We start from the raw sequence: 27,242 nt of genomic DNA on the forward strand, positions 1-27,242 counted from the left end.
GTGGACCTGTGACCTGGCGTTTCTGGGCCTTCTGTAAGTAATTCACAACAGCAGTGCTAAATGCAAGGATTGGACTGTTAACTGATATTTGGATTTTCTTTGTTTCCACACATTAATATCATAAAGCTGGCATTACTTTTACCTTGCTTCGTATTCTATTTATGAAATCATTTTAATATATTTCCATCAGAAATCAGAATTTTAGSTAAATACAACACATTTTTCTGACAGGCTTGCCCTTCCATATATAACTGCAAAGGCCTAAAGCCCACCCAAAGAAAAACTCCATATGAAAATCCATGTTTCTTGCACCATATTTCAAAAATATTGACAAAACAGGTGTGCAACAGGTGGACAAGCAGTGCCTACAGGCTATACAGAATGAGGTCTTTACTAAAGAAGAAAAAATYTGCAGAGCTTAGCATGTTTCAAATGGAAAGATTAAGGTCATACCAACTGCAACACTGGTGAATTTAGCCCATCGGTTCCTCAGGTCTTTCTTCCTCCTCCTGACACAAGGAACCTTCCCCATTTTGGGGATCCCTCTACTCAGTCTTGCTGAGCAGAAGTTTGTCAACAGAGCAGCATAACCCAATTAACTTTAATAAGATGGAGTCAATCGTGGGAAATTGTTCTCATTTCAGGCCATCTTCCTAGAAAATGCTCAAAAAAAAYGGGTAAATTATCTTAAGTGAGGCATCTTGAAGAGCTGCCATCCACACTGAGGGTCAGAGCACAGAGACCACACAGCTTAAGCAAAATACATGTGGCAGCTGCTTTAAAAATGAGACTTCCAACTTCCCAAGCATCCCGTTGTTTGCTCCCTGTGTTGTTCCAGCTAAATTGCCGCTGCTGGAGCTCTGCAGTCCGGGGGGCTGCGGCTGAGCCGCTTCCTGTGGAGCTCGCCGRTGATTCCGGCCTACTAAGATTACAGCCCGGAGAAGGAAGACAAATCCTTTAATTGTATAAAATCATCAGATTAAGACTAACCTCCTCTGCGGTGCTCCTGTTAGCAGGAAGCTCCGCTGCCCAGAAACCAAGTGTTTACAAAGCGCGGGGGAATAAAGGAGGCTGGTGGGGCTGGGCCCACCCTGCCCTCAGGCCACAAGGAGCCTCCCGCCAGCAGGCCCCGCTCCTGTTCCCTGCTTCCTTGGAGGAGCTGCCAGGGAATCAGCCTCACCCTGGGCCAGACATGTCCGGGGACACTCGCTGAGGGCGCTACCAGCATGGCCAGGGCCTGCGGGTGCTCCTGGCGCCGCTGCTGCAGCCACGCGCGGCTCTGGCCTCACCTCCTGCCTCGGTCATACCTGAACTGCTCCTACTCGCGTCCAAAGCCTCCGTTTTTCTCCTGGTTTAACTTCTCTCACTGATAAATCATCGCTACATGGGGTTCCTGTGAAGCTTCAGTGTGAACCCATTTGTTCCCGTTGTGGCCCATTTCCATAATCCCTTCTTGAGGAACTAACCCCGGTGTCCCAGCTGATGCTCTCCTGACACTTGAGAACATGGGCAGCCCTATGGGCGCGTGGAGTCCTGCTCACACCAAGCRCTGCAACCCTCATCCCACCAGCACTACGGATCCATCCGCCCTTACTGGGAAAGGAGGCATCCAGGATTGAGCTCCATGACCTGACTTCATGCAAGCGCCCTTCACAGACACCTTTTCAAGACTGGGTCTTTCCCGCTTTCTGCACAAGAACAGGCGTGCTTGGCAGCCACTAAACATGAATAACAAGAGCTGGGTAGGGCTGTGAGCATTTAAGAATCTCCGAGTTTTATTCCTTCACTTAGGAGCCTTCAGAAACGTATGGTGCAGCAAGGAGAAATGCCTTATGTGTGAGTAGCTGTAAGGTTTTCTATAGGAAGCTATGCATGAAAATCTAGCTGCTGAAATGAAGAATAAACACTGCCCTGGAAGAGAGGCCTGGTAAGGGAGATGCTCAAGCCCCTGGTGCAGGAGGTGAAGGGGGTGAAGGCTCTGCCTGTTTTCAAGGCGTTGAGAACGCTGAGACAGCTCCGTGGTTGCACCCGCACACGTGAGCAAGGGCAAGAGGCACAGAAAGCCACGGGCAGCTCTGAAGTCGGAGCCACCTACGGCCTCGTTGCGTAACGTGGAGTAAGGGCAGCTGAGCAGGGCTTGGRAGGGAGGCGCTCTGTGCTGAGGACTGACGGCCTCATGACACGTTGCAGGGGCTCAGCAGGGAACTGCCCGCTTTGTGGCAGGCACTGGGGGCTGGAGCCCATCCTCTGCTAGGGTTTCACCCTGAAGGAATCCAGTTTGTGAACCGAGACCACATCAAAGCATGGAGAGCAGGGACAATAGGAGGATTTGCTTCAAAAATACGCTCTGGATCCAAGCGGAGCTATTAACATAGATGCACCCAGGGAAGCCTGGAGAACTGCTTAATTACTGAGCTAAGTTGTCAGGCATGTAGACAAACGAATTTCCTTCTGATGTCTGCTTCAAATGAGCTCTTTGCTGCAACAACCCTCTATGCCCTGGAGTCTGGAGACGGCTCCTACCAAGCTCTGCTGCAAAGGGCACCCCGGAGGAGGAGAGTGGCTGCATTTCAGCACAGCGAGGAGCATCCCTGTTCCTCCCGATCCCTGCCGGCAGCCCAGCAGTGACAGGAGTGGCGGCACCTCCTCTCCCTGGCTGGAAAACAGCCCTGGAGGGCGAGGTGCTGCCATCAGGCTACTTTGCACCAGTGGCTTCGTGCCGCGCGGCCCAGCCGCACCGAGGAATCCGGCCCACCGCACTTGTCTTAATGCTCTAAGCAGATAAATTAAAATGAAAGGTGTCTTTTAGGATGTCGCTCAATAGGCAAGCTGCAAAATAAATGCAGCTTCACGTATGCTTTTATAGCACGTAACAACTGCGACTGTCAACACAAGATCCTTTTCACTGTCAATTCACCACGTACTCTGCAAGACCTTGGGGCCTGCAATTATTTCATTTCCTTTCTTGTAAATGCAATTTCCACTTAGTTTGGTGGAATAAAAGGTAGACAAAAGGTGGTAGGAGTTGCTATATTTTCTGATTAAGGTTGGCTGTTTGAAATAGTTGAAATACACACACTACAAATGCAGTATTTTTCAGAAACAACCTCACCTTTCTGTCAGGGTACTAGTTTGAGAAAATGCAATAGCCTTATTCATCTCAAATTAACTGTTGAACATATCTTCATTTTTCTGATTAAATTAAAATGAAGATCTTTATTTTAAGGATACTTAAATGAAATAAAAGGGGAAAATCTATGATTGAAAAAGGCAGTCTGCTTTGAAAACCCAGTGGAAATTACATAAAGCTGCAGTGCACAAAGAAGAAACTGGGCTCTTTGACCATGCAAGAATAAATGATAAAGGTACCTTCAATAGAGTAAAATAAATATCACTTAATAAAAATAGATGTGAATCTATTTRTCATGACTTATTCCTTTGAACTAAGCAATGGAGATTTGTTAGAACTGGTAGTGATGTTMTTTCTTAACTGGTAGAAGAGGAAATCAGCGGTTTAATTAGCCACAATTACATTATTCTGCTGATTTGTCTCATCTGTTTCCTTTTCTTTAAGTGACAAAGTGACAGACGTCTTGGCAAGGGAACTGGAGCAAGTCTGCAGCCTCAGTGCAAAAGGAGCTTCGTATTGTTATAAAACAAACCCATCCTGCGCCGCAGCTCTCTGCGACGAGTAGCAGGGGGGTTGGACTAGATGATCTCCAGAAGTCCCTTCCAAGCCCAACSGCTCTGTGGTTCTGTGAAGTTCTTTTCTGTGTAACATTCACAGGTTCTAAAGGGAAGAGCAGCCTTATTATRATGTCYAACTTCTGCCTCCAAATATGACTGTGAATTATTGCAGGAATCACTGATAAACAACAGTTCATTAATCCTGTTAAGCAAAATTGGTGAGAGAATACTTCCAAAACGCACCAGCTAAACAGACCTGATACAAAAATATGGCTAGAGATCCACATTTTACTTACTTCAATGTAGCCTTGGAACTTGTGCTACCCTTTAATTGGTCAGAAGCAGACTCTGAATCAGATTCTTTRCAGCTGAACCCTGTTTCCAGCTTGTTTAATGCTGCTTGAACAGCACTGGCTTCTGAGCCCAACACAGGCAGAGACTTTGATTCTGATGTGGCCAAAATTCCAGTGGGATCTGAAAGCAAAGACAGGTTAGCACTTCTGTTATGCAGGCTGACTGGTCTGGGACTGACACGTAAGCACAAGAGAATTCCAGTTAACTACAAAAAAAAAAAAAAAAAAAAAAAAAAAGGATTTTAAAGAACAACATCCAGTGCAAGGGAAGTATCAAAATACCCTATTTGCAACTTTTGTCCTCTGCTCCAAAGTTAACCCATTCTTGTGCTGTAAAAGCAGAGCTTGCTGTGCTTACACCAGCCATGCACCCAGTTCCCTTGCAAGGGGATGGTAAGAGCTGCCGCTGACACAGCACAGCTGAGTCACAGCTTTTCAGTTCATCTGGATTGAGGGCGAACCCACCTACAACAATAACTAAAAAAAAAAGGGTCTGTTCTAAAACTAATGAGTAACTAATTAGTGAACTSTTTATCTACCAAGTCCAAGCTAACTGTCACAGTGATGTTACCACCGGCCGTGTCTGCCTGGACCCTGGCAGAGCTGGTGATGGCACAGCCTGTGTTTCCATCCTGGGAGGACATCAACAGGCTCGCAGAGGTGATGGCAGTGAACCAGAGCTTAAAAACAGCAGCTCCTCACTCTGCAGCAGAGGCTAATTCAAAACAGCACTCGTAGGTTCCCATGCTCTACTTGCCATTACTTTGAAGAGTGCTTTCATGGGAGCCTGAGCCTAATAATTCTAAAAAGAACATCYAAATTCCAGTTAGGATGCAGGCATGCAGGGGTGTAAAAATCTTGACTGCGGTATCTCTTGGAGAAAGCAGGGTTGAAAAAGGACAGATGTGAAGGGGATGAGAGTGAATGTAGAAGCAAGCAGGGTGCTACCTACCAGCTGAAATGACAAAGGTCTAGAAGACACAGCAAAGTTTGCAGAGACCCTTAACGCAGGACAGGGACTATGAAGGAAAGAGGCCGCTTACCGCCACTGTCCTGGTCGGTTGTCACTTTCCGGCGCCGCAGAACTCGCTCCAGCTCCGTTTCGCTGCTGTCTGTTTCGAGGGATTTTAAGCTTCGAGAACTGGTGGATTTGTTCAGTGTTTCCTATAGCAAGGAACAGGCATGAAAGCACTCTGTGCATATTGCACCTTGCCAAACATCTCATCTGCACAACGCACATCAGCAGCAGGATACAAGAAGCTTTTAAACTGCAGAAAAACAACTGCAGTCCTAGACCAGTGTGCAAACCTCTCCCTCTTACTTCACAGGGAGCCCCTGGTGCCTGATCTGTGTCTCTTTCCCTTACCTGGATTGGACTAATCATCCTTACAGAGCTGATATCAAGCTTCACACTGATGCTCGGGATCACTAACGAGCAAGCTCTGATGTTTGCAAAGGTTCTGCGACCTTCCAACTCTTAAAATTAAATAGATCTCAAAACACTGCTAGAGCAAGGCTAGTCATAATTAACTGTACTGGCAAAAAGGCAGATTTCACTGTTCTAACATGTTTTACATTGCTGTTGTTTTACACTGCATGTTGCACCCAGGTGTGCAGACACAGACTGGGGAAGTCAGTACGAATTAGACTGGACCAGATTAGGCCACTGGTTAAATGGTTTTCTATGCATACAAAATAGAAATCCATGCCTTAACTGTCACAGCAGCTGATGGGGTTTGCTGCCTCCTGATTCAGTATCCAGTTGACTGTAAAACTTCCCCAGATATCTATAATGCAGTGGAAAATTTGGGACCCATGTTCTATTTCAATCTCCCTCCCAGCCTTGCCATCACTGGGGATCCCCAGGGAGGCTGTTTATTCTGCCTTCCCAAGGGTGCCAGACTTGCMTTTGAAATTGCTGTTCTGTTTATACATCATGAATCACATATTCTGTATATCTTTCACTGACAGATATACGTGCATAAATCCTGAGCAGGGATAGCAAACAACAAAAGGAAGCTGCATCTCAATTGCAAAAGCAGTGCTGCTTTCAGGATTCTGGGAAAATAACTCAAACTTTCTCACTCCCTCAATAAATTAAATTGTTTTCTTTGGCAAGTATTTGAAATTTAACTGAGCAGGTGCATTATTAATRAGCAATATTATTCAGATCTGTATTAATGATGCATGTATATGAAAACAACATGAGCAATGAGCTGCTCTAACTGTGCCATTTACAGAACATCCGTGTGCTTTGTTTGCAGCAGCTATCTGGAGGTCCGCAGGAAAGGCCTAATTAGCTGGGTCACAAACACAATGTTTACTCCACCACCTCCCACCCCCGTGTTTGTTGTCTGACTGTGCATAATGACTGGTCTCAGGAATAGGCTGGAATTGGATTTTATGTGGCATGTCTTATACTGCAAATAGCCTGCAGGGCTCCCAAGCAACAGGCTACATGCAGCAACACAGTGACTACAGGTCTCTGTCTGCTCCTCCTGCACTTTGTCCCAGGAGAGAACAGGGGCTCAAATCAGTTTCGCCAAGAACCGTATCTACCCTATGTGCAGTTCAGCGCATTTACTTTGAACTAGAGTTATTCAGGTCCCTCTTCCTGGCTGTCCCCATTTTGGAGTACCTGGAAGGTTTCCAAAGGACCATCTGCATGTGCAGACCAGCACATTCCTTGTAGGGGCAGAAATAAGCCATCCTGAATCAGAATGAATGGGCTACCAAAAAATGGGCTTGCCAAAAAAATGTTGGCAAGACCAAAACCATTCAATGAACAGGACCAATGCAACAAGTGGAGGCTTCAATCCAAAGCGGCTCTGCAGCTACAAACCAAAATGCTAGTGCAGAACCTTCCAATGCTCAGCTACTTTGCACAGATGGCCCTGTCAGCTGTGTGAAGAAATTAAAAACAATACATAAATGACAAGTTTGCTTACCAGAATCCCTTTCAGTTCTTTCATTGCACTTTCAGAGGGCTTTGGTGTTTCTGGCTGTAAGCAATCATAACACGAGCATGTTAAAAGCAAACCCAAAACCCCACAGGCTTCCTGCTAATCTGACCTAACTGCAGCAGAACACGGCAGATTTTGTGCTTGAGGACCCAGGTGCACAGTCATATTTTGTTCCTCTGCTCTCTTCTCCCGTGGGCACGTGTAACATTCAATCCTTTCCATTATATGGGTAGAGAGAAGAGTCTTAGCTCAAAAAGTAACACYATAAGCCACAGCCTATACATTAAGAAAGATTAACAGGATACTATTTCAAGCTTTTATGAAGACAGKAAGTGTTATATTACAGTAGTATAAGGAGGAAACAGTGCTAAGTACAGCAGCCTTGGTGMTCRTTCAGTGTACACCACCCAGTTATACTCTTGGTGCTTTTTGTCRTCCTGAGGCTGTTTGCTTAGAAGATAKTTGCTTTCCTTTTCCAGGAAACTGGGCATTTGTGTGCTGTTTGATTCACTTTTTTCCTCTTCTGCTGCTACATCTTCAGCAGGTCTGCTGCTCTATTTTGTAAGATTCAAAACCAAAGAAAGCAAACACATTCTTTCAAGTGTGTTATGGAAAATCTGACTTATTTTAAGYATAAATTACTGGACTTGGCTAGTACAATTACTCTTCTATTTATTCTGACCTTTGTTTTAGGCCTGCTCGCCTGGTTGACCGGCCTCAGATGAACTCCCTTCTTGATTCTGTCCATCATTTCTTCCACAGCTTGTCTCTTCAGATCCGTGACTTCCTCACCTGTTCCAAAATCATATTACAGAAATGAACTACAGAAAAATAGTCCAAAGGAAAAAAGCATCTATGTTAAAAACAAACTTCCAGGCTTTTGCTCAGCTTTACTAAAAGCATAAATAATATCCATAAATATACTTTCTTATCCCTGTAAGTGGGCTGTTCACAGAGTCTTTCTTACAGAACCACTATCTTATCCTTATTTTTCCCCACCACAAAGAGGCACTTTACACAGTAAGGTGCATTTGGAAGTATCTACAAGGCGTTCTCATTTTCTATGGCAGAAATCAACAGTTTTCTCTCTATTTATCTGGATTTCTGCTTTCTGGATTCAGGGCTATTGTGATAGGTGCTATCAGCTAACCTGTCACCATGTGTTCCAGGATGCAGTGGCAACTTACTCCTGTTGAGCATCCAGCTGTGGACTTCTCAGACATCAAACAGCAGTGCCTGCCTAAGCCTGGAAAAGCAAAGATCCTGAAAAATGCAAAACTCCTATAACTGTTGGGACTTGCAAAAGCTACCGCACTAAAGCACCAAGGAGTGAAAAATACAGCTCCAGTTCTACCGTATATGAAGCTCTCCATTTATTAAGAGAAATTTCTATAGCTTCATTAACATGGGACAAGTTGACAGCACCCCACAGTGAGGCCCATATCTAGGCTGTTAAGAGATTACAAATATATGTCTCAAATTTCAGACAGGTTTAAAAACCTTCCTGAAATGAGACACTGACAGATCAAACTAAAAACACCCATTTAAAGAACGTGGCATTGAGTTAAATGGCAAAACTTTAAACACCATGAAAGAAAACGACTGATTTCCAAAAGATGCAGTATCATGACCACAAAATACTCCATTGAAATGGGGTGCTGTGTCATGAAGCTAAACAGTACCTGTTAACTTACGAGTGTTTGGGATAATGTAACAAAAGACTCAATATGCCACATAGTAAAAGCCTATTTAAAGCAAAATCATGGAGAGATACGGTGATTGCTATTCAAAGCTGTTATGTAGTGCCTTATATAACAGAAATTTTAAATAGACTTTTGCTCGCTCACTTGTCAGGGTACTATTGATGATTCACAGAAATGCAGTTGCTGTATTGTAAGCTGATTTAATGTCAGGCTTTAATTTCACAAACAGGCTGTTTCAAATATAAAAGACTAATCGGTGGTATGCAATAGAAGTCATTCATTCAATGTCCTTAGCAAGGGTCAAAACAAGCCCCAAGTTCAATACAATAACTAGATCAAGAAAGAACTTGTCCCTCTTTTTTTTTTTTTTTTATTTTAAGAACAGGTCAACTATTAAGAAAAGAAGCAATTTATGCGTGATTGAAGAAAGGTCAGAACTGTTAAAGTTTTCTAATAAATAATGAAAGAACGGGGAGCAGACTCATAGCAAATTTCACAGCATTTCCTGCAATCACTGTAACAGTCTCAACAGAAAGGTGTAATCAAAACATCTCAGATGCTTGAAATAAAGAAACTTTATAAACCAAGGTGACATAACTGAGCTTGAGAAATAAGACTGACTCTTCATCACAGATCTAGGTGCAGAGTCACTTCTGTTACTGTTTAAGCCAAATAAGATTGTTGGTCTGGGTAAGACTGGTAACCAGTTGCCAAAGACATTGCAAGGGCCCAGCCCAAATCACTTCATTCCTCTCTCCCTTTCCCCAAAGTGCAGAAAAGGGGACACATTTTTCTGCCAAATTTGTGAGTGAAATCAGCTCAGCAACAGACCTGAGAAGCATTAAAGCCAGAAGAAGAAAGATCAGAACTTCTTTTTTGTTACTGTGACCGCTAGGTCTGCTCTAACGTGCTTGGACCYGCAGCCTCAAAGGCTGCTCATATTAAAACACGTATCTGGAAAAACCGAACTGGCTGCTGATCACAGCTGACTTGTAGAAGCAAAAAAAAGCTCCTCAAATTTTCTTGGGACCTTGAGGAAGTTTGCAGTATCAAAGCCACAGTGCCAAAGCTGTCACCTAACACCTCAGTTGGGCCTGCAGTCACGTTTCTGGCCCACAGGATGGATGCCTACCCTGAGGACATGGGTGGTGGTGCTGCTGCTGCAGGCAAGGATGCCTCCACCTGCACTTCATTTGCACTAGAGTTCTGCAGTACTTGGGAATAACACRCGTGCCTTTAGAAGGAAAAGAGCCATACCTGACTCCTGCTGAGGAGGTTTCTCCTTCTTGCTCACGTTGGTGTTGGAGTGGGATCTCTTACGAATCATTGACATGAGAGACCTTTCAGAAAAATGAAACTGCGGATTGTCATTCTGTTCCCTAATAGACACTCTCAGAATGAGCTCTGAACACGACAGGCAAACAGCCTGCTTGCTACTCGAGTAAACAGCTACTTGCCAGAGGTTCATTTAACAACTTGCAAAGGCAGGTGGATGTAGTGAATTACCCTCCAMGAGGCCTCCCCTCAAAAAGATATTTTTACTTCTTTTTAACAAAGACTAAGCATAAATCAAAGCATCTCAACTCTGAATATTAGACGATAGTACCTCATTGTGACACATAAATCAAAGCTGCCCTGGCCTAATAAAAGGAAGGAACTGCTGCTGATATTAAAGTACACTTAACAGACACTTAAAAATGAAGATCAGTAACTCCTCTCCAGCTCCAGTATTTCTGTTTGTAATATTCTTAGTGTCAAATAGTTATCATTAAGTGTAGTCAAAACATAAAAGTCCATGCAAGGAAATGATTCCTCTTAACGCTCATGTATAAGCACTAACGGAAATCTAATGTGTCATAACCATTTTTCACTAAGTATCAGTCATTATAGTGAATGAGAGTGACCTCACTGGGATAAGGGGTCAAAGCCAGCACCAGAAAAAAGCAGCACTCGGTGCCTGTATTTTAAAACAACCTTTATAGACATGAACCTCCCTCTCAATGCCTGAAAAAGTACTCTAGTTTGGCTCCTACAGGGCTTAAAGTGTGTTGTCTATCCTGAGTGGTAGAAGACTTAAAAATTTCAAAAAAAAAAAAAAAAAAAAAAAAAAAATAAAAATAAAAAAAAAAAAAAAAAAATTTTTTAAATCACAGTTTAATTCATAGTATGCACCAGTGAGAAAGAAGCTGACTACTAAAACTACTTAATGGAGGTAAAAGGAGCCAGTGACTAAACACTATTGTTCAAAAACCAATACAAAACCAATTTGGCTCTAATGACCGATATATCGTTATCGGTCACTGTTTTTTATGGAGCTTTGACAAACTCTGTCTTGATTTTGGTAATTTCACAAGACCGCTCAGTGACAACGGTTTTTCTTTTTAAATCATGGAAGCGGTTGTGGGAACTCCGTAGAGTCAGCACTTCCATGACCAGTACCTGACAGACAGGGCCGCACAGTAATCCAACGGATCCTCTGCTTCAAAGGGATATTCCTAGCAGCACCTTCAGATAAGCACTTCTCAAGTTTGTAATTACAACTATCAGGTGAACTGAGAAAAAACTCGCATAAGTTTAGAGGAGACAGACATCCCTCCTCCACCAAAGTCACAGTCTAGGCCAGTCATTAGGCTTGGGAAGGGAGACATGGTTCAAAATTGGTCCGAGTGTTGGGTCTGTTACCCACTGAGGCAGARAGTGTCCAACTGGCCAAAAAGGAAGGACCGAGTCCCCAAGGTCCCCAAGACAGGGAAAGAAAACCTTTGTTCTTTAAAGTATTTTTCCTGGTTGAATGCAAGCTCATGCAATGCATTGTGCTTCAGCCAGAGCACTAACGCTGCGACTCCTGCTTTAGGCTCCTACCGGATGGGGTTGGGAGGCGGCGGCGGCGGCAGCGGAGGGGGTGGCGGTGGAGGCGGCGGCGGCGGCGCRGGGTTTTCCGACTGCTGCACCCGCTTCTGAAGCTCGTCAACTGTGAACGAGAGCAACATAAACCAGAGTGAGATCCTCTGCCTCCCACATCTGCTGCTGCAGTCCTAAAAAAATATTCTACGGGTTTAAGCAGAAAAAGTCCCTAATTAACCAGAAAACAAACAAGACCAATCCACTCACTTGCCAGGAATTCCTACTTTTTCGCAAGGCTTTTCACCAAGAACAGTATTCTAGAGGCACAGGATACCTATTAGGCTAGTTATCTATGACCTGAAATACTTTTGGAATTAAAACAATGCTCTTCCTCACATAAAATTCTACATATAAAATGACATGGCAGGGAAAAATGCATGACATTAACCTTGAAGTCTATTTTCATTTTAAAATTAACCTAGAAGTCTATTTTCATTTTAGAATTAACTAATCAAAGATGAGGAAATAAACCATTTCAGTTTCTAATCTTATTTAGACCTGCATCTTGCTGTTGGACTTTAGCATCTCCTCCCACCAAAACCCTCAAGCTCAAAATCTCAAAGAATTTTTCTCCCATTATGTCACATTCCTGTCTAAAAAGTATTGAAAATATTTACATTTCTGCACTTGAAATGTGTCAAATGCAACTGACTGGGAAATGRCAGAAAGAAGAAAATGTCTTAAATTTCCTCCTGTTACTAAAACGCTTAATAGTTGCTTGTGCATATAGAAGAATTCAGATAGAAGTACACAATATGATTTCCAAAGTGGATACAATTCTTCAGTTCTTGAGATGATGGATTTATATATTAAACTCCATTTCAAATTAAAACTACAAAGTTAAATTTATTGAATTAAAGCCTTTAAAATTTAAAGTAAAATACAGTTATTTTAAACTCCAAATATAATCTTTACATTAATAAATTAATTTTAAAGGACAAACATCTGGAAGCAAAGGATCTGCTGTGAAATTCAGATCATTTCTAAGATGGCTGAGAGGAACTCAGGTGGCCTGTCTAGGTTTATTTTTGAGGATGGACAGTGTAAAACCCAAACTCCAAACAAGTTTTCCAAGCAGGACTTCTAACAAGCTTAAAGGCAATCCTGCTGGTAGGGATTTGTTTCAGAAAGGCAAAGCTACTCACTGAGTCTTAAATAAGGATAGGGGCTTCGGTCTCCTTTGATCAGGGTGCAAATTCTTTCCTGAGCAGGTATCGGTACTTAAGACCAAGGACCTCCTTGAGCTAAACAAGTGCTGAAAGCCAAGGCACATGCAAATACTGCTCCAACCACAATCCCACACTTCTTGGACCAAGGCCACAACACTTTATAAAAGTGATTTTGAATAAAGAGCATTAGGCCACCAATTTCCTCACTGAAAAGGCACGCTGCTGCAAAAAGGCCAGGCACTGCACCGGTACACATAACTGCATGAGCATCTGAATGGCAATAGTTGCTCCTTTTAAAATATTTTGTGAATCATTTGGGTCTGTATCTCTGGGGCTTTCGTTGAAATCCTGAAGACATGCACAAACAGTGCATTTTCTTCTTCTTGGTCACTTAATACAGAATAAAACATGACTGTAAGTAAACGGATTTAAAAGAATAACCCTCACAGATACAAGCCCTAGAAGCCCACTGAATTCGTTCAGCTAATTCCCTCTGCAGGGTTCTGAATGCAGTATTTACCCTTGAAATATCTGGAAAAAAAAAATCAGTAAAAACATTAAGAAACACAAGTTTTCTCACATTTCAATATGTAGGGCTAAATTATTCCTTCAGTCTCCCTGGCACCTTTTGTCACAAGTCTATTAAATATTTGGGTAGCTTGATAACTTTGGGGTGTTTTTTTGTCCAGTTCATGCAACACAGATTCCATCAGACAAACCATCCTTCATCTTTGCAAAGGAAGGACTAAAGTTTTGTGATTTTATTTGCTTTTAAAACCATAAATTTACACTGAGCACTCTTTCTCTAACATAGAAATATGCATATTATATATATATATGCATATATAAGGCTCATTGAAATCTAACATTTCATATTTGTAAGACATTTTAAAAGAATTATTCTTTGGAGTACATTCTGGATATACCCGATTTGCAGCTGATGACAACTATTAAACTTAGTCTTGTTAAGTACAGGTTTCAACCTATACATCAGCAGTTGCTTTTTGGGTCTCAAACAACACATATAATTCTCGGTGTGCACCAGCTCAGCCAGCCAAGTGTACTTCTAAATTGAATTTCATTACATAATTTTACCTGAATGCTTTAAGTCTCTAGCTTTTTCCTCAGAGTTCTGACACTTAAGCTCTAGTTCCTTTTTATCTTCTTCCAAAAGTTCTAGCTGCTGTTTAAGACGACTAATCTCCTTATGTAGTGCTTGATTTTCTAGCTTCTCTTCCAATTCTTTGACCTGCAGTGGGCAAACAACAGCATTCATTACAATAAAAGGTATTTTCTGTCCTTCCCTTTGATGAATCAGGCACCGTAAGTCCTAAAAATATGAAGCTAGTAGTGTACAGTCACCTATAGTTCCCACAGAGAAGACAGATTTTTTCAATGACAGTTAGAGAGATCTTCCTGAGAGAGTTTGAGAGATTTTTCCCTTTTCTTTTTCACAGAGTTGCTTCCTTTGAAGAAGCTCCTTTTCAGGACATTTCTTCATGTGAAGCAGAAGAATATTACCATTCTTGTTCTCTCAGTGACTGTTTCCACTGACAGTTTGTTATTTAAACTGTCTTGTCAAAACTCACACAGATGTCAATGGGTGAATTATGGAATATAATTATAGAATATAATTATGAACTATGGTTGAGAGGCAGCATTCAGGTGTAGAGTAATAATCATCTCCAAAACTCATTAAATATATACAATTTGGTTTAGTCTTGAAGATGACGAAAATTAGAAGTCTTCTACAAACCGGTGATTATTTTCCTAAAAGTATTCATTCAAAAGCATGAGAAGTTAAATACAATCCTAGTGTTGTTGGATTCATGAAAGCACATAAAATATTTATATCTTTCTAACATTGATATATTAACAAGAGTTAAAAGAATAGACCTCACACCTAAGAGGAAACTTGTTTTTTATGCTGTCACTGAAGCAATGGAGATTTCTCACAGTTAAAARTCTATCTAATCATCGCATTTTAAAAATATATTGTTTAGATCCTATCACTTCTGATCCTCTTCTACCATTTTGCAGCACTTAGCATTTCTCTACTCCAATATATTTGGCTCTGCCATGTACTTCTTTAGCAAATGACCAGACTACAAATATGCACAGCCCATCTCTGGCCTCTGGTCTTTTTAGTTTATCCTAGAAGAACAGTCTTTATACTGCTCGAGGYCTGAAACATTCTCCTGTCACACCTTCTTTCATGTAAAAATCTTCTTAATGCTTATAATTAAACTTGGAGCTTTACAGGCATCCAAAATAAAATACTTACTTAAATCAGAAACCTCAGCCTGAAGGTTTTGCACTCATGTCTTACCAGTGACCCAGAAGAAGGGGATCATAATCTTCTCTCTGAAGCTTAGTTTTCAGACTATAAATACTTGTGGAGGGACAAGAACTGAAATAATTCTTAATATAGCAAATACATGACAATTCATATCACTCATTAAGTTCAGGAAGCTTTCAAGAACTTCTGCATGAGCTATGAAACTAATTTTGTTTTACCTTTTGTTGATGTTGAAGCCTCTCTTCCTCTAACGTATGAGTCAGTTTAGCATTTTCATCCAAAGCTTTCAAAAGCTGTTGATCGGGAGCAGAATTTTGCAGAAGCAGCTGACTTTGCCTTTTCATCTTGTTCTGTTCAATAAACATCTGCAAACCAACAAACAAATAAACAAAAAAACAACACAAAACAATAGTTAGAGAAGGGCTAAAGCCTTCCTAGGGAAAAAAAAAAAGGCAACTGGAAACAAAAAACATGGTGTGAATATGGGGGGAACGTGAGAAGGTAGTTTAAGAGTAAAATTAACAGGAGCTAAGCTCACACTCAAGRGAAGCAAGCAATTATTAAGAGAACAACTTGCTGCTACACCTGAATAACCTGCATGCCAGCTACCAAGCATTCAGAATCCGAGTAAATCGCTGAATTTTGCTTCCTAGAAATGTGAACAAATCTGATTCCTGCTCTGGGAGCTCTGGCAGATTGAAAGAGCACAGGGTTGAGAAGCAAAATATCTATGTAGTGACAGTCTCCTCAAAAACACCAGCACGCTCTGCATGAGGTGCACGTACCTGAGGGTTACGGAGGTATCAATGACGGAGTGGCCTTGGAAAATGAATTTCTGCCTGTGCTTGTGTAAACAGCGTATGCACTTACCTTGGGAAAGAGCATAGTGGTGCTATTTCAGCCTTTTACTTCTGATGTTTGTGTTCTTTCCTCTTCCCCAGTTATACTTTTGATGCAGAAAGTGAGTGATTAAAAAAAAAAATCAAATGCTCTAGAGACATGACATTGATACAAATGATACAAACGTCACATCCCTATGCTTCAGCTAAAAAAAAAAAAATCTTCCTGTCAGCACAACTCCTCAAGGAATTTCTCCTCCCTCCCGATGGGCATTTCAGGTAGGGGGTCCCCCCAAGCAGCAGGAGCRTCCACTCTTGCTGTGCCCATTTTTCCAATAGACACAGGGCCTGAGGGAGGGTAAGGTTTCAGAGGGGTGGGCAGCACTGAGCAGACCCTGACGACTGAGATATTCCCTCAGACTGTTCAAGCACAGTTCCACAGCACAACAAGAGCAGGGGGTCATAGGAATACCATTTTGGAAATAGAAACACTCCACGAGATCTTGTCAGCTTCCCATACTATTAATTCCCGAGCCCAAATTACAGACACTACATGCTGAAAAGTAGTTTCTTTCTGTCCAGTACCACTGCACTGCTGTGTGCTTTTTCCCYGATACAACTGGATTTGAAAGAAACCTCAGATAATTCAGGTTTGTAGTCAGTGTCCTACCCACCGTTTGGCATCACTTCAAGTGAGCTTCCTTGGAAAGCAGCTCCCTGTTTGCACAAACAGCAAGAGAAGCCTGTGGGTCGGGCTGAATGTCCCTTCAGGATGTGGCCTGCRCGACGCTCCGGGCAAGGAAGAGGGTCGGGATGCGGCCTGACCACCAAGAGCGCCAATAACCAACATGTGGTTGGGCAAAGCTGCTCCATGAGGCAGGGAACAAACAACTGGAAGTACTTGATGAAATGGAAACAACGAATACCAGCTCTAAGACTATTGTTCATCTAATAGATGTAACTAAAGTGCAACTCTCAAACCACTTGCATTTGTCTTGTCTTATGCTGGGGGAGCAGAACCAATTGAAAGGCAACAGCAGCTCAGAACCAAAGCTGGTCACCCAGGCCAAGCTGTGAAGGTTACCTTTGGACTACAGCTCATCCATTTGTTTAGTATTTTATCTTCTCAAAAAATTATTAWAATAAAACAGCATCTTTGAGTAATTCTACTTCAGAAAGACACAGGTAAAGAACTCCTCAGCACTGAGTAAAACCCTGCTGCCCTCTTGTCTGGAGAGAAACATCTCTATAGAAAGTCTTCTTGTGTGTGAACATAGCAGTTTATCTCTTTATTCACTGTGAATTTTCAAATCAAGAAGGGGAGCATTCTCAAAAATAGTTTCAAGTCATAATTTCAGGGTTTTTTTGCCTTTCTGTCCAGCTTGAGGGAGCAGATCCCCACTGCTTCCTTTTCTTCTTCTCCATCAGTATCTGATTCTTTCTGCAAAAATGACATGGTACCAAAACAAATCAAATATCATGACTTCACTATATACTTCGCCAAAGGTAGCAAATCCATTTTCAGGCTTACTTAGGAGAAAATGAAAATTTTTCTCCTGAGGACCCAGATAAAAACCTTTTCATTCAGAAGTTTCCTCAAGATGCCCTGTGCTTTTGATTAGCTTTATAAATTGCTTTCAGAACATAGCAAATATATTTCAGCTTCGGTATGTGGGAAAGTGTCTTCATCACCACAAAAAAAAAAAAAAAAAGAAAGAAAAAAGAAAGAAAATCCAAACTTTATTGTCTATAGCAGAAGTCTCCAATCTGACAAACGGGAATCAGTTTCTCATAACAATTCCCATTTAGTTCGGAAATTCCCTAGACACATAGTTGAGGCACCATCACATCCTACATTGACAGCACAACACTAAACAAGAAAAATATGGCAGACAGAGATAGAAGTGATGGCAAATTTTTGAGAGGTTGCTCTGTTTGATGTGGGAAGAAAAAGGTACTTAGAAATAATTCTAATTTTAAATTAATACAATCAATTCTTCAGCAGGGTAGAAACCTGACTGCCTGCACAAGCTTGAATATTAATTAAAAGGACTGCTGAAAGGGCAAAATAGCTACTAACAGGATTATTTGGACTAGGTGGAATTTAACCAATTGACAGATTAGTTCTGACTTTACCACCTGCTAGACAATTATCTGCAGAATATCCCAATCAATGCTGGAAACATAAGCCAATGCCTGAGGAATCTATTGAAACCACAACTGCAACTGAAGGCAGAGCACAAAGGAAAATAGTTTGCTTATACTTATAAATGTAACCTGACAAAAATCTCCAAGCACTGTGCACAGCAGCTAAGTATCTTTGCCTCTTGAGTTTACAAATGGAAGCTCTGAAGCGCAGAAAATCTGGGACTTGGCCATGTTCCATCACGGAGTTTAAACAAGAACTGAGGAAAGGGGGGAGGGAAGGGGGTGAAACACCRAAAATAAAAGTTTTTTCCCTTGACCTCAATGGGGCCACACCTCATTCTCAGACCCCTGCTCTAACCATTACCCTACAGAGCATTCACTGCAGCTGTTTTTTGTTTACACCAGAGTTGAAAAAGGAATTCTTCCTCATTAAAAAAGTTAGAAAGCAACTCTGTTAGTGTCAAACCCCTGGGAACTCTGATCCTCATTCAAGAAACGTTCAGGGTATAACTGGATGCTTTACAACTAACGCTTCTCAAAACAAGGTCAAAGAAAATGCTTTAATATCCMTACCTTGCCACATTTCCATCTATAAGTTGACTGGGCACTTGCTATGCGGACTAAACTATTTTTCTTAGTTGAGGCTTGGAGGGTGAATAACGTTTCAGCACAGAAAAACTGTTACAATAAGGTAATTATTGGTTCCATAAAGCAAAATAAAAATCACCGTCAAACAGAACTCCACTATAAATGAAGTAACAACAGGCACATATCACAATAGAGTCCCACTTCACAAGTCTCACATATAAAAGAGGACTTCAGTCAAGCTATCTTTTGATTCCAGTTTCAAATCCATGGCACCGCTGCTCCATTCACTCCACATGCTAGTGAGGAATCAATAAGTCATCTTTTTGGAGTGGTATCGCTTTCATTTACATATCGGTCAAAATTTAGAGGAGGGAGCCTTTTGTTATACGAGTACCCTGTGCTCAGGCCTGTGTTCATGCCTGAAATGAGTCCCAGGATCAAGGTACTTGCATCTTCCCAAAAGAAAAGGCTGTTTAAAGACTGTGCTGTGGTGTGGAATACAGGGTGATCTTACCAGATTAGCACTTGATAGGGCACAAAGCAGCATTAAATAGAGGATRTTCTCTGGATTTATATGGTATAAATCCAGTATTTAGTTCAATGATTCCTAATTATGAAAATATACATATACATTTTAATTTTGTAACTATTATCTGCACCATATTATCCAGGACATCTGGGCGTGCGAGCTCCACTGCATATAAGTACTAGAGCAGAAATAGTAGTTAGTGATTTTTTTAATGGAAGTATAAGGCGAGAAGAGAACATATCTCATTAAAACACAAGAAACTTTACCCATAGTCCAACCTCATTTGTTCCACGATAGTYTGGACAGTGACCTATAAAAACTGTCTCTACACTAAGGCTCAAAGCTGCCCATCAAACAGTGACATTAGCCCAGTCTGAGTTCCAAAACCTTTGTGTTCAAGTGGATTCATATGTGATTGAAGAGCTATTCAGGGGAAAAAACCTACAACAAATAAATGGGTTCTGTAGCCACAACAATTCAGCACACACTTCATTTTAGGTGGTATTTTTCTGATCTGAAAATGTCTCTAGTACTTACATTCTTCCCTTCCTTTTATAAGGTCTATGTCCATTTTAAACTAATAAAGATAGATAGCATGCAGTTCCTTTAATTTTCTGGGGAATTTATAGGCAACTTTATAAAGGGAATATTAATAATTTTTATGCATCAGAAGAATTGATTCCAAACTGGGGCGGTGGATTAGATGAGCTACCTGTCCATTACTTGCTTCTCATAAAAGAGGGGTTGGGGCAACTATTTTAGATGTGGGAAGACTGGAACCTCATCAACGTTGTGGCTTCCTTACAAAACACAACATAACTGAACAGGCTGCTTTGTACCAAAGGGTTTGTCAAAGTATAACACTTCTTCACCTGTGAGGCACAACTGCCCAAGGCCCAGGAAGAAATGAATATTTATTGTTATTAAGTCTTTTTGGCTTTGCCATAGGAGAAATATGAAATATATAGAATAATACAATCTATAATGCCTATGGTCTTACAGTATTTAGATGTCATGTAATGCACTCAGAAATTGATCATATCCCACATAAAGGAAGGAAACCTTTTTACTTTTTCCCCAAATAGATAAATCGCCTGGGAAAAAAACCTAAAACTGCTAAGTAGTTTCCTAGAGTACCCAAACATTACCATTTCACAAACTCTGTTCCTGGGAGAAAGCTTGATGAAGCAGATTAGTCTTTTGTCATGCTTCAAAAGTGGTAACATCGAAGCTTAGAAGAATTGAAGTACTAACCCCTCATCATGTGTCTAATTATTATTTGCAGTTAAGTGAGCTGAACTGCAAATTAATTATCTTCAGACACCAGTTTCTGTCAAAGTCTCCTTGGTAATGCACATAGTATATGGTACTTGTACGGACAGAGCTGCTCCATGAGTGTTGGCTGGATTTGCAGTAGCCCCTCACAGATGCAGCATGATAATGCAAGAACCCTCACAATTAACCCAAAAGGTCACAGATACTAATGAAGAGTTCCTTGGGAGCTCCTGCCTAACACAAGTCATTGAGACAACCAAATCCATTGCACAGAGTCTCCTGTGTACTGCAGCCATCTGTAAGAAAGAGAATGTAATTCTCCYGACGTGTTACGAATGGTGGCCAGCTTCTCTCCTTCAATCCTGGAAGATTCTTTCCCGAATTAAATAATATGTCAACCAAGCACTTGCACTGTCTCATAAGGAACAGAGGCATTTTGAAGCAAATGAGTTAAATGTAAACATGTTCCTGTATAATACCTATTTAAAAACCACACACACCAATAAGCTTCTGAATGCATCCACAAATATTGAGAATTAGGGGAAAAGAAAACCAAAAAGRTGGACAATGCACATCATTGACCAGGGTTTCCTTGAATGCAGGCATTCAGTCTTCCAAATGGCAAGCTGTTTATAATACTTAGGATGCCCCTTCCTTTTTCCATGCTGTCATTTGAGGAAAAGTCTGTGCTATTTGTAGAAGTGAGAGGTACCCTAATAAGTCTGCCCAATAATTTGGCATTGCAATTCTATTTACCTGAGGTACTGGGAAAAGAAGCATCATCCCAACACTAAATCTGAGAGCAGACTGCCTCTTCCCAGCGAGATTTCCAAAGCAGCTTCAGGTGCAGGGGTTGTCTCCATGCCAGCACACACGACACTAATAAACAGTTCACTTTACAAAATATTGTTGGAAGGCAAGATATGTGCTTAATAAGCCATGTATGCTAGATTATTTTATTAAACTCCTGGAATTTTTACATTGCTAAAACTTTCAATTTGCATCTCTGCCCGTGTTCCACCCCTTTTGGCTTGCTTCGGCAGGATCTTTTGTGTTTTACTCATCTTTGTGCAAGACTGCTTTTCAGGACTAGCCTCTTGTATTATTGCCATGGCCTTCAAGATACTCTCTGCCTTCCTTTGTTTTCTTATAAACTGCTTCATAAAGAACCGAGAGATCTGAAAGTGTCTCTTAAAACATGACACTAGAATTCTAGTTAAGCTTGCCAAGATTCCTACATTAACAACCCTGCTTAATTCAGGTAGGTACAGACTTTTCCATGCCCCCGCCCCTTACACACTCTATTTATTTAGTTCTTTTATGAAGATTCCTCTACTTTTCACAATGGATTGTGACTCTCTTCAAATCCTCTTTCTTTCTTTCTCCTTCCCCCTCTCCACACCACAGCTGACAATATTTACTCAATTTCTTTAGAAACTCTAAGAAGCATGAATTCCAATGTTTCAGGTTAGATCATTTTTGATTAATTAAATATATATTATAGCAGTGCCAGCCGTATGATTATAATTAAAGCTGCACTGGATTTTTTTTTTTTTAATCAAAAGCTCTAATTTTCAAGTGTTCTCTCACTCTTACGTGTACTTGCTCCCTTCCTCTCCCCTACTCCTCGTCTCTTCCATGCTCCCATCTGTGTTCACTTACACAATGTGCTCGCCATCCCATTAACTATCACACCTGCATTCCCATTTACTCCCCTTCTGCAGCAAATTCTCCTCTCCCATTGGAAGCAGAGGATTTGACTTGGAAATAGAGCCCCTGCAATCCCCCACTGAGGCTGCAGTGCAGCTCCAAGCTGAAAACCTAAAAGGTGAAGCCACAATAGGGAGGAAGGGGTTAATCTGAATACAGAGGCCAGCTCCTCAAGTTAAGGGTAGTTTCATATTCCTGGATCCCTTCTAAAGCAGGATATCCAGCACTAAACCATGAGTCCATATTACAGCCAGCTAAGATGCTTATCTAGGCTATTTAATATGTCACAAATATATAATACAAAAATATAATACAAGAAAACTATGAATTTGTTCCAAAAAACTGGGCCTGCAATGACACACACATTACTCAAAGCTTATTTCCTTTCTCAAAGTGATGCAAACAAGCTAGTCACAAAGCATGAAACACATGGTGTTACCCTTCACCTGAGGCCGTTTCTTCTCTCCACACTGAACTGGGGTGGAGGGGGTTGAAAAATTKAAATATCCAGAAAAATTTTGTTAATTAAAGAAACATTTTATAGAAACAAAGAAACATATGGCCAATGAAAGGAAGAACACCAGAGTACTGTGATGATTAAAAACAGCAGAAGATCACAGCACATCTTTAGGCTAATCCAAAGAGCTCCTATAAGAATATTCAATGATCTCCAGGTGYCAGATCCTGGCCCCAGCCCTGCAATACAACCTGAGCAGGGGGACCCCTCTCCTACACACAGCTCTGCTGGCACAGACACAGCTGTGAGCTTGGGCCCGGGTGTCTTATGGCTCAGGTCACTAAAGGGACACTGTAAATGTTAAACCAGGCCAACAATAACTTTTTTATTTTTAAAGTAATCTGAAGTGCTACTAGTTCTCAAACACACCTCAGAAGTGCCTTTGTAGTCACATGCTCTGTGTTTTAAAAATATTTCCAAAAATATTTCTCAACAGCAAGGCACAAGGGGATGAGAGGTGAATATATAGGAAAAGATTAATGTAGGTCTATAAATCACTGCTATGATTGTCTCCTTTTTGGTCAGCACACCTAAGAGTAAAGAACTTAAGGACTGGAAAGCCCAAACAAAAGAGCTGTCTTGTGAATCTGCAACCACAGCAACCCATATTTTTGGAAATGACAAAAAACTAATGACAAAAAAAGAGCAAGAAATACTTGTTTGCAAATAATCAGCATTTCTTTGGCACTGTAATCAACAGTTTGCCTTTCAGTTTATCACTCAAATACAAAAAAAAATTTTAAATAGCCACTTTCAAAATTATATAGCCYTATGCATAAATATGACAATTCCGCATCTAAAAAAAAGCATGCCTTTAATGATTTGAAAAACAGCTTAACTAATGAATTATAAGTTGTTTTTACCTAGGAGATATATGCATACAACCTTCTGCGTCAGTTGATGAACAGAAGCCCATAATTGTTCTACTCGATTGTAGATCTACTTGTTTTATCTACTACTTGAGTAGATAAAGCAAAGCAAGAGCACGAGATGTAAAACAGGTACTGCAATAACGCATGCTGAATGAATACGCGTAACAGYCTCAGCTATTTGTTTTCTGAAGATATCAGTTCTGCAGACATTACAGACAACAAACACCCCGGGAAAACTGCTAATAAAGCAGCAACGTCTGCACAGTCTCAAGAGGTTTAAAGAGACAAGTTCATTGTCAATACAGCTTTCATGAAAGTACGGGTAATGAACAAACCCAGGCTTCTTAAAATTTAAAAATAGAGCAATATTCTATTGCACAGACTGGTAGCAGTCTTGGTAAAATAGCCAAAGTAATACTCAGTAGATATAGGCAATATTTAACCACCTTTGGTCTCCAATAAATGTTTCTATTCATTTGAATGGAACTTGCAGATCTCATTTTTATTTCTGAAAAACTACAGAGAGCTACAAATGTAGCTACAGAGAACTAGAAAATGCAAATGGCCCAGTGACACTGAAGCCACAACAATAGGAGGTGACAAGGTTTCTCACCAGGTGCTCAACAGAGGCTGCAACTCACAACTCCATAAAACTCGAGTTCAAAAGAGGCCTTATCTGAAGTTTGGACATTTCATAAATCGTTCTTCCTCAAGGGCTGCTCTTCCACATCTCTTCAGTCTCATCTCCATCCCCAGAATTTAAGAGTTGGAGACATTTTAACCACCAGCACACAATTTTCATTTTTATCATTTCTTTTTCCATTGGAGAAAAGTGTCAGCTGCTTTAGCTTTTGGTCAAGTACTGCTAATATTCTAGACACATGGCAGATACATGGCAATACTAACAGCCATACGCAGGAGACTGATGGTATGTATATATGTGCAAACTATATAAAATTAAATTTACTTCAATTACTGGTTGACTAATGAAATGATTAAAGCTTCTGTAGTGGAAAACTGCTTTGTTTTTCTAATCTACAGCTAAAGTATACCATGAATCTAAATGAGCGAAGAGCATCTTAATATGCTTGAATTCGCACTTACCTTTCCCCTTTAATATCAGGATGAATAAGAGAGAGGGCAAAATCAGTGCTGACTTGGTGACTCGGTGATTTTATTTTATTTTATTTCTTTTTAAAGAGAAGCAGCAGCAAACAAAAAGCAGTTAACACTCAGAAAAAAATCGACTTCCTGAAGGCTAAATATCTCCTTATTTGCAGTCAGGCTTTCCAAATTCAAAATCCCCCTCACAGCAGACTTTGGATGTTTCCCTTATCTACTGGGAGTCAATATCTTTCCTAGCATATGCCAGAAAAGATACTTCTCTCTTTCAGCTTGAATTCTCTCTACAGATGTTACTCCAAAAGCACAAGTTAATAGCAGCAGAATATTTTACTTTTTTTTTTTTGAGCGCTAGTTCACATATTTTTCAGGAAAAAAGAAAAAAAACAATCCTGAATTGCATCACTAGAAAGGTAGCTTCCCAATCCCAACTGCTACCTATTCTCTATTCAATTGTTATGCTCTCTCTAAATTTAAAGCCTCTCTAGAAAGAGGGAAAAAAAAAATACTGCTTTATAAATGCTGTTGAAATAATGCACCCATTTTTCAGATGGGGTACAGATGTTAAACAGTGCACAGGAATTCAAAATACATTTTGTATGAAAACTGGGAACTGAACCCAAATCATCTAGGCTGGCAGTTTTTTTCCTCCCTAACTGCAACATCTTCTTTTAATGTCTTTCTTTTTGGCCTAACTCACCTCTTGTGCAAACGACTCTGCTTTCTTCCGCAGATTCTTTTCCAGTTCAAAGTTGGTATGAAGTTCTTCATATTCCTCTACTGCCAGCACAGACACTGTAAGAATGAAACAAAACCAGGAAGTAAAGAGAGAAATGGGTAACAAAGCAACAAAACAAGAATAAAATAATACTAGATTTATCCAGATAGGCTGCTATTCCCCAGTATTGTGAATCCTCATAATGAAAATATAACCTAATTTTATTTTTTCCACCTATAGTCAACATTGCAATATTTTTTCATGCTTTGCTTTAAACCTTCCCTTTATTTTTACAAACAATTACAAGTATAAGCACAACAATAGTGCTGCTATCCTGCACTGCTGGGCAATGTTACTGAACAGCAGTGACTGCTGAATTCCACATTAAAGTGTCTATATCCCAGAAATGGGCATTTTGACCAGATCCTCACCTGTATGTATTTTACACCTGTGTGTAGGTGTATAGGTAATCACTCCATGCCTACCTACAACAGCAGGCACTGTAGCACTAGATATTTTGCTATATTTGTTTTCTTACAATAGCATATTATTTTTGTGTTCTTTCACTATTTTCTGAAGTATTAGGCAATTTGCTTGCTCTCCGCATCTTTACTTTGTCTATAAATGATAGATTGGAAACGCTTGATGCTTAACTCAACAAATATGTCTATTCACTCATCTCAGCTTTATTTTGACATTCAGCACAATAACATAAAGTAAAATCAACTCTACAGACAAGCCTTTTTAGCCGTATAATTACAAAGGAAGAGTAAAGTGATTTTTCTACAGATTGCTATCTCTGTCTCTATCCCTTCTYGCTGTTTTGCACCACATGCTTCTCACCTAGCAGTTACAAGATTTTAAATCTAGAGTGGAAAACAACTAAAATAGAAATACTGCAGAACAAGTAATTTGCAATTGTCTGGAGTGCCCATAGGGCCAAGTGCTACAGAAGTCATGACCTCTGATCCTGAAAAAGTTTCACCTTTCTTTAAAAGTAGGCAAGGGAAGGAAAATCAAGCTTAACTTCTATCGATTAAGCAGCTCATTGGAATAGCCTCACCTCACTCAATGTAGCCAGGCATTAAATCCATTTAGCTGAGAAATTTGACTTTCTGTTCTGTTAAATCAGCATATAAGTGATCCTCYCTCCATCCTGACCAGCAAGTTACACTGAGTCAGTGATCTACTTCTTTCTAACTTGATCTGGAACAAGAAGCTTCAAGAAAGTAGGGCAGTTCTCAGTTGCCCGTGTTTAAGCTATGCTCACACAAGCAAAGCCAGCCCTGGGATTTGTTTCCCCAAACTATATAGGCTGAACAGACCTCTGCATATAAATTTTTAACAGGTCTCAGTGACCACTGACACTCTTTTGATAACATTCAGCTCTTACTGGCTGAAGGAGAATTTTCCTAGTGAGGATACTGAATTTCTAAAAGTGTCCTGTAAAAGCCCCTTGCTTCTTTAGAGACAAACATACAGATTTTTACAGTTAAGTGCAGTAAGGGGCACTTTATACAGTGGAAAACACATCCCACCCATCTGACTCTCAAAATTTTCTTTTAAAAAAAAACATACTTTGAAAGATTTAAAAGTTAAATTCACCAGCTCTGATGGGAATGTAGTGATTACACAGCTCCAAGCCATCATCCAAGAGACAGAGAAGGCAGGCCATGTCTGTTCAGGGTGCAGCAATACACATCGGTAGCTCATTTGAAACACAGAAAACCACTGCCTTCCATCGCCAGGACATTGGGACCTATCCTGATATAAACCCTCCTCCTTGAGAAACAGGTATTAAAGGGTCACTCTTTTGATTATGCCAAGAGGGGAAACAAAAAAATTT

General features: G+C 40.7%; 1 protein-coding gene across 3 annotated transcripts in view; it reads right to left on the bottom strand.

Moving 5' to 3' along the window:
• The window catches only part of SHTN1 (shootin 1), a 58,736-nt gene that overhangs the window by 3,546 nt on the left and 27,948 nt on the right, over positions 1-27,242 (bottom strand). For all 3 annotated transcript variants that reach the window (XM_026050495.1, XM_026050497.1, XM_026050496.1), the window contains 9 exons: positions 25,379-25,473; positions 15,297-15,443; positions 13,875-14,028; positions 11,569-11,677; positions 9,964-10,046; positions 7,686-7,795; positions 6,989-7,042; positions 5,084-5,204; positions 3,984-4,161 (listed from right to left, as the gene is read on the bottom strand). In XM_026050495.1, coding sequence (XP_025906280.1) covers positions 3,984-4,161; positions 5,084-5,204; positions 6,989-7,042; positions 7,686-7,795; positions 9,964-10,046; positions 11,569-11,677; positions 13,875-14,028; positions 15,297-15,443; positions 25,379-25,473 — 1,051 coding nt within the window. The remainder of the gene's footprint in view (positions 1-3,983; positions 4,162-5,083; positions 5,205-6,988; positions 7,043-7,685; positions 7,796-9,963; positions 10,047-11,568; positions 11,678-13,874; positions 14,029-15,296; positions 15,444-25,378; positions 25,474-27,242) is intronic.

Source organism: Nothoprocta perdicaria, unplaced genomic scaffold (assembly GCF_003342845.1).
Source record: "Nothoprocta perdicaria isolate Ctin4 unplaced genomic scaffold, notPer1 scaffold_7, whole genome shotgun sequence".
In the NCBI taxonomy this organism is placed as follows: domain Eukaryota; kingdom Metazoa; phylum Chordata; class Aves; order Tinamiformes; family Tinamidae; genus Nothoprocta; species Nothoprocta perdicaria.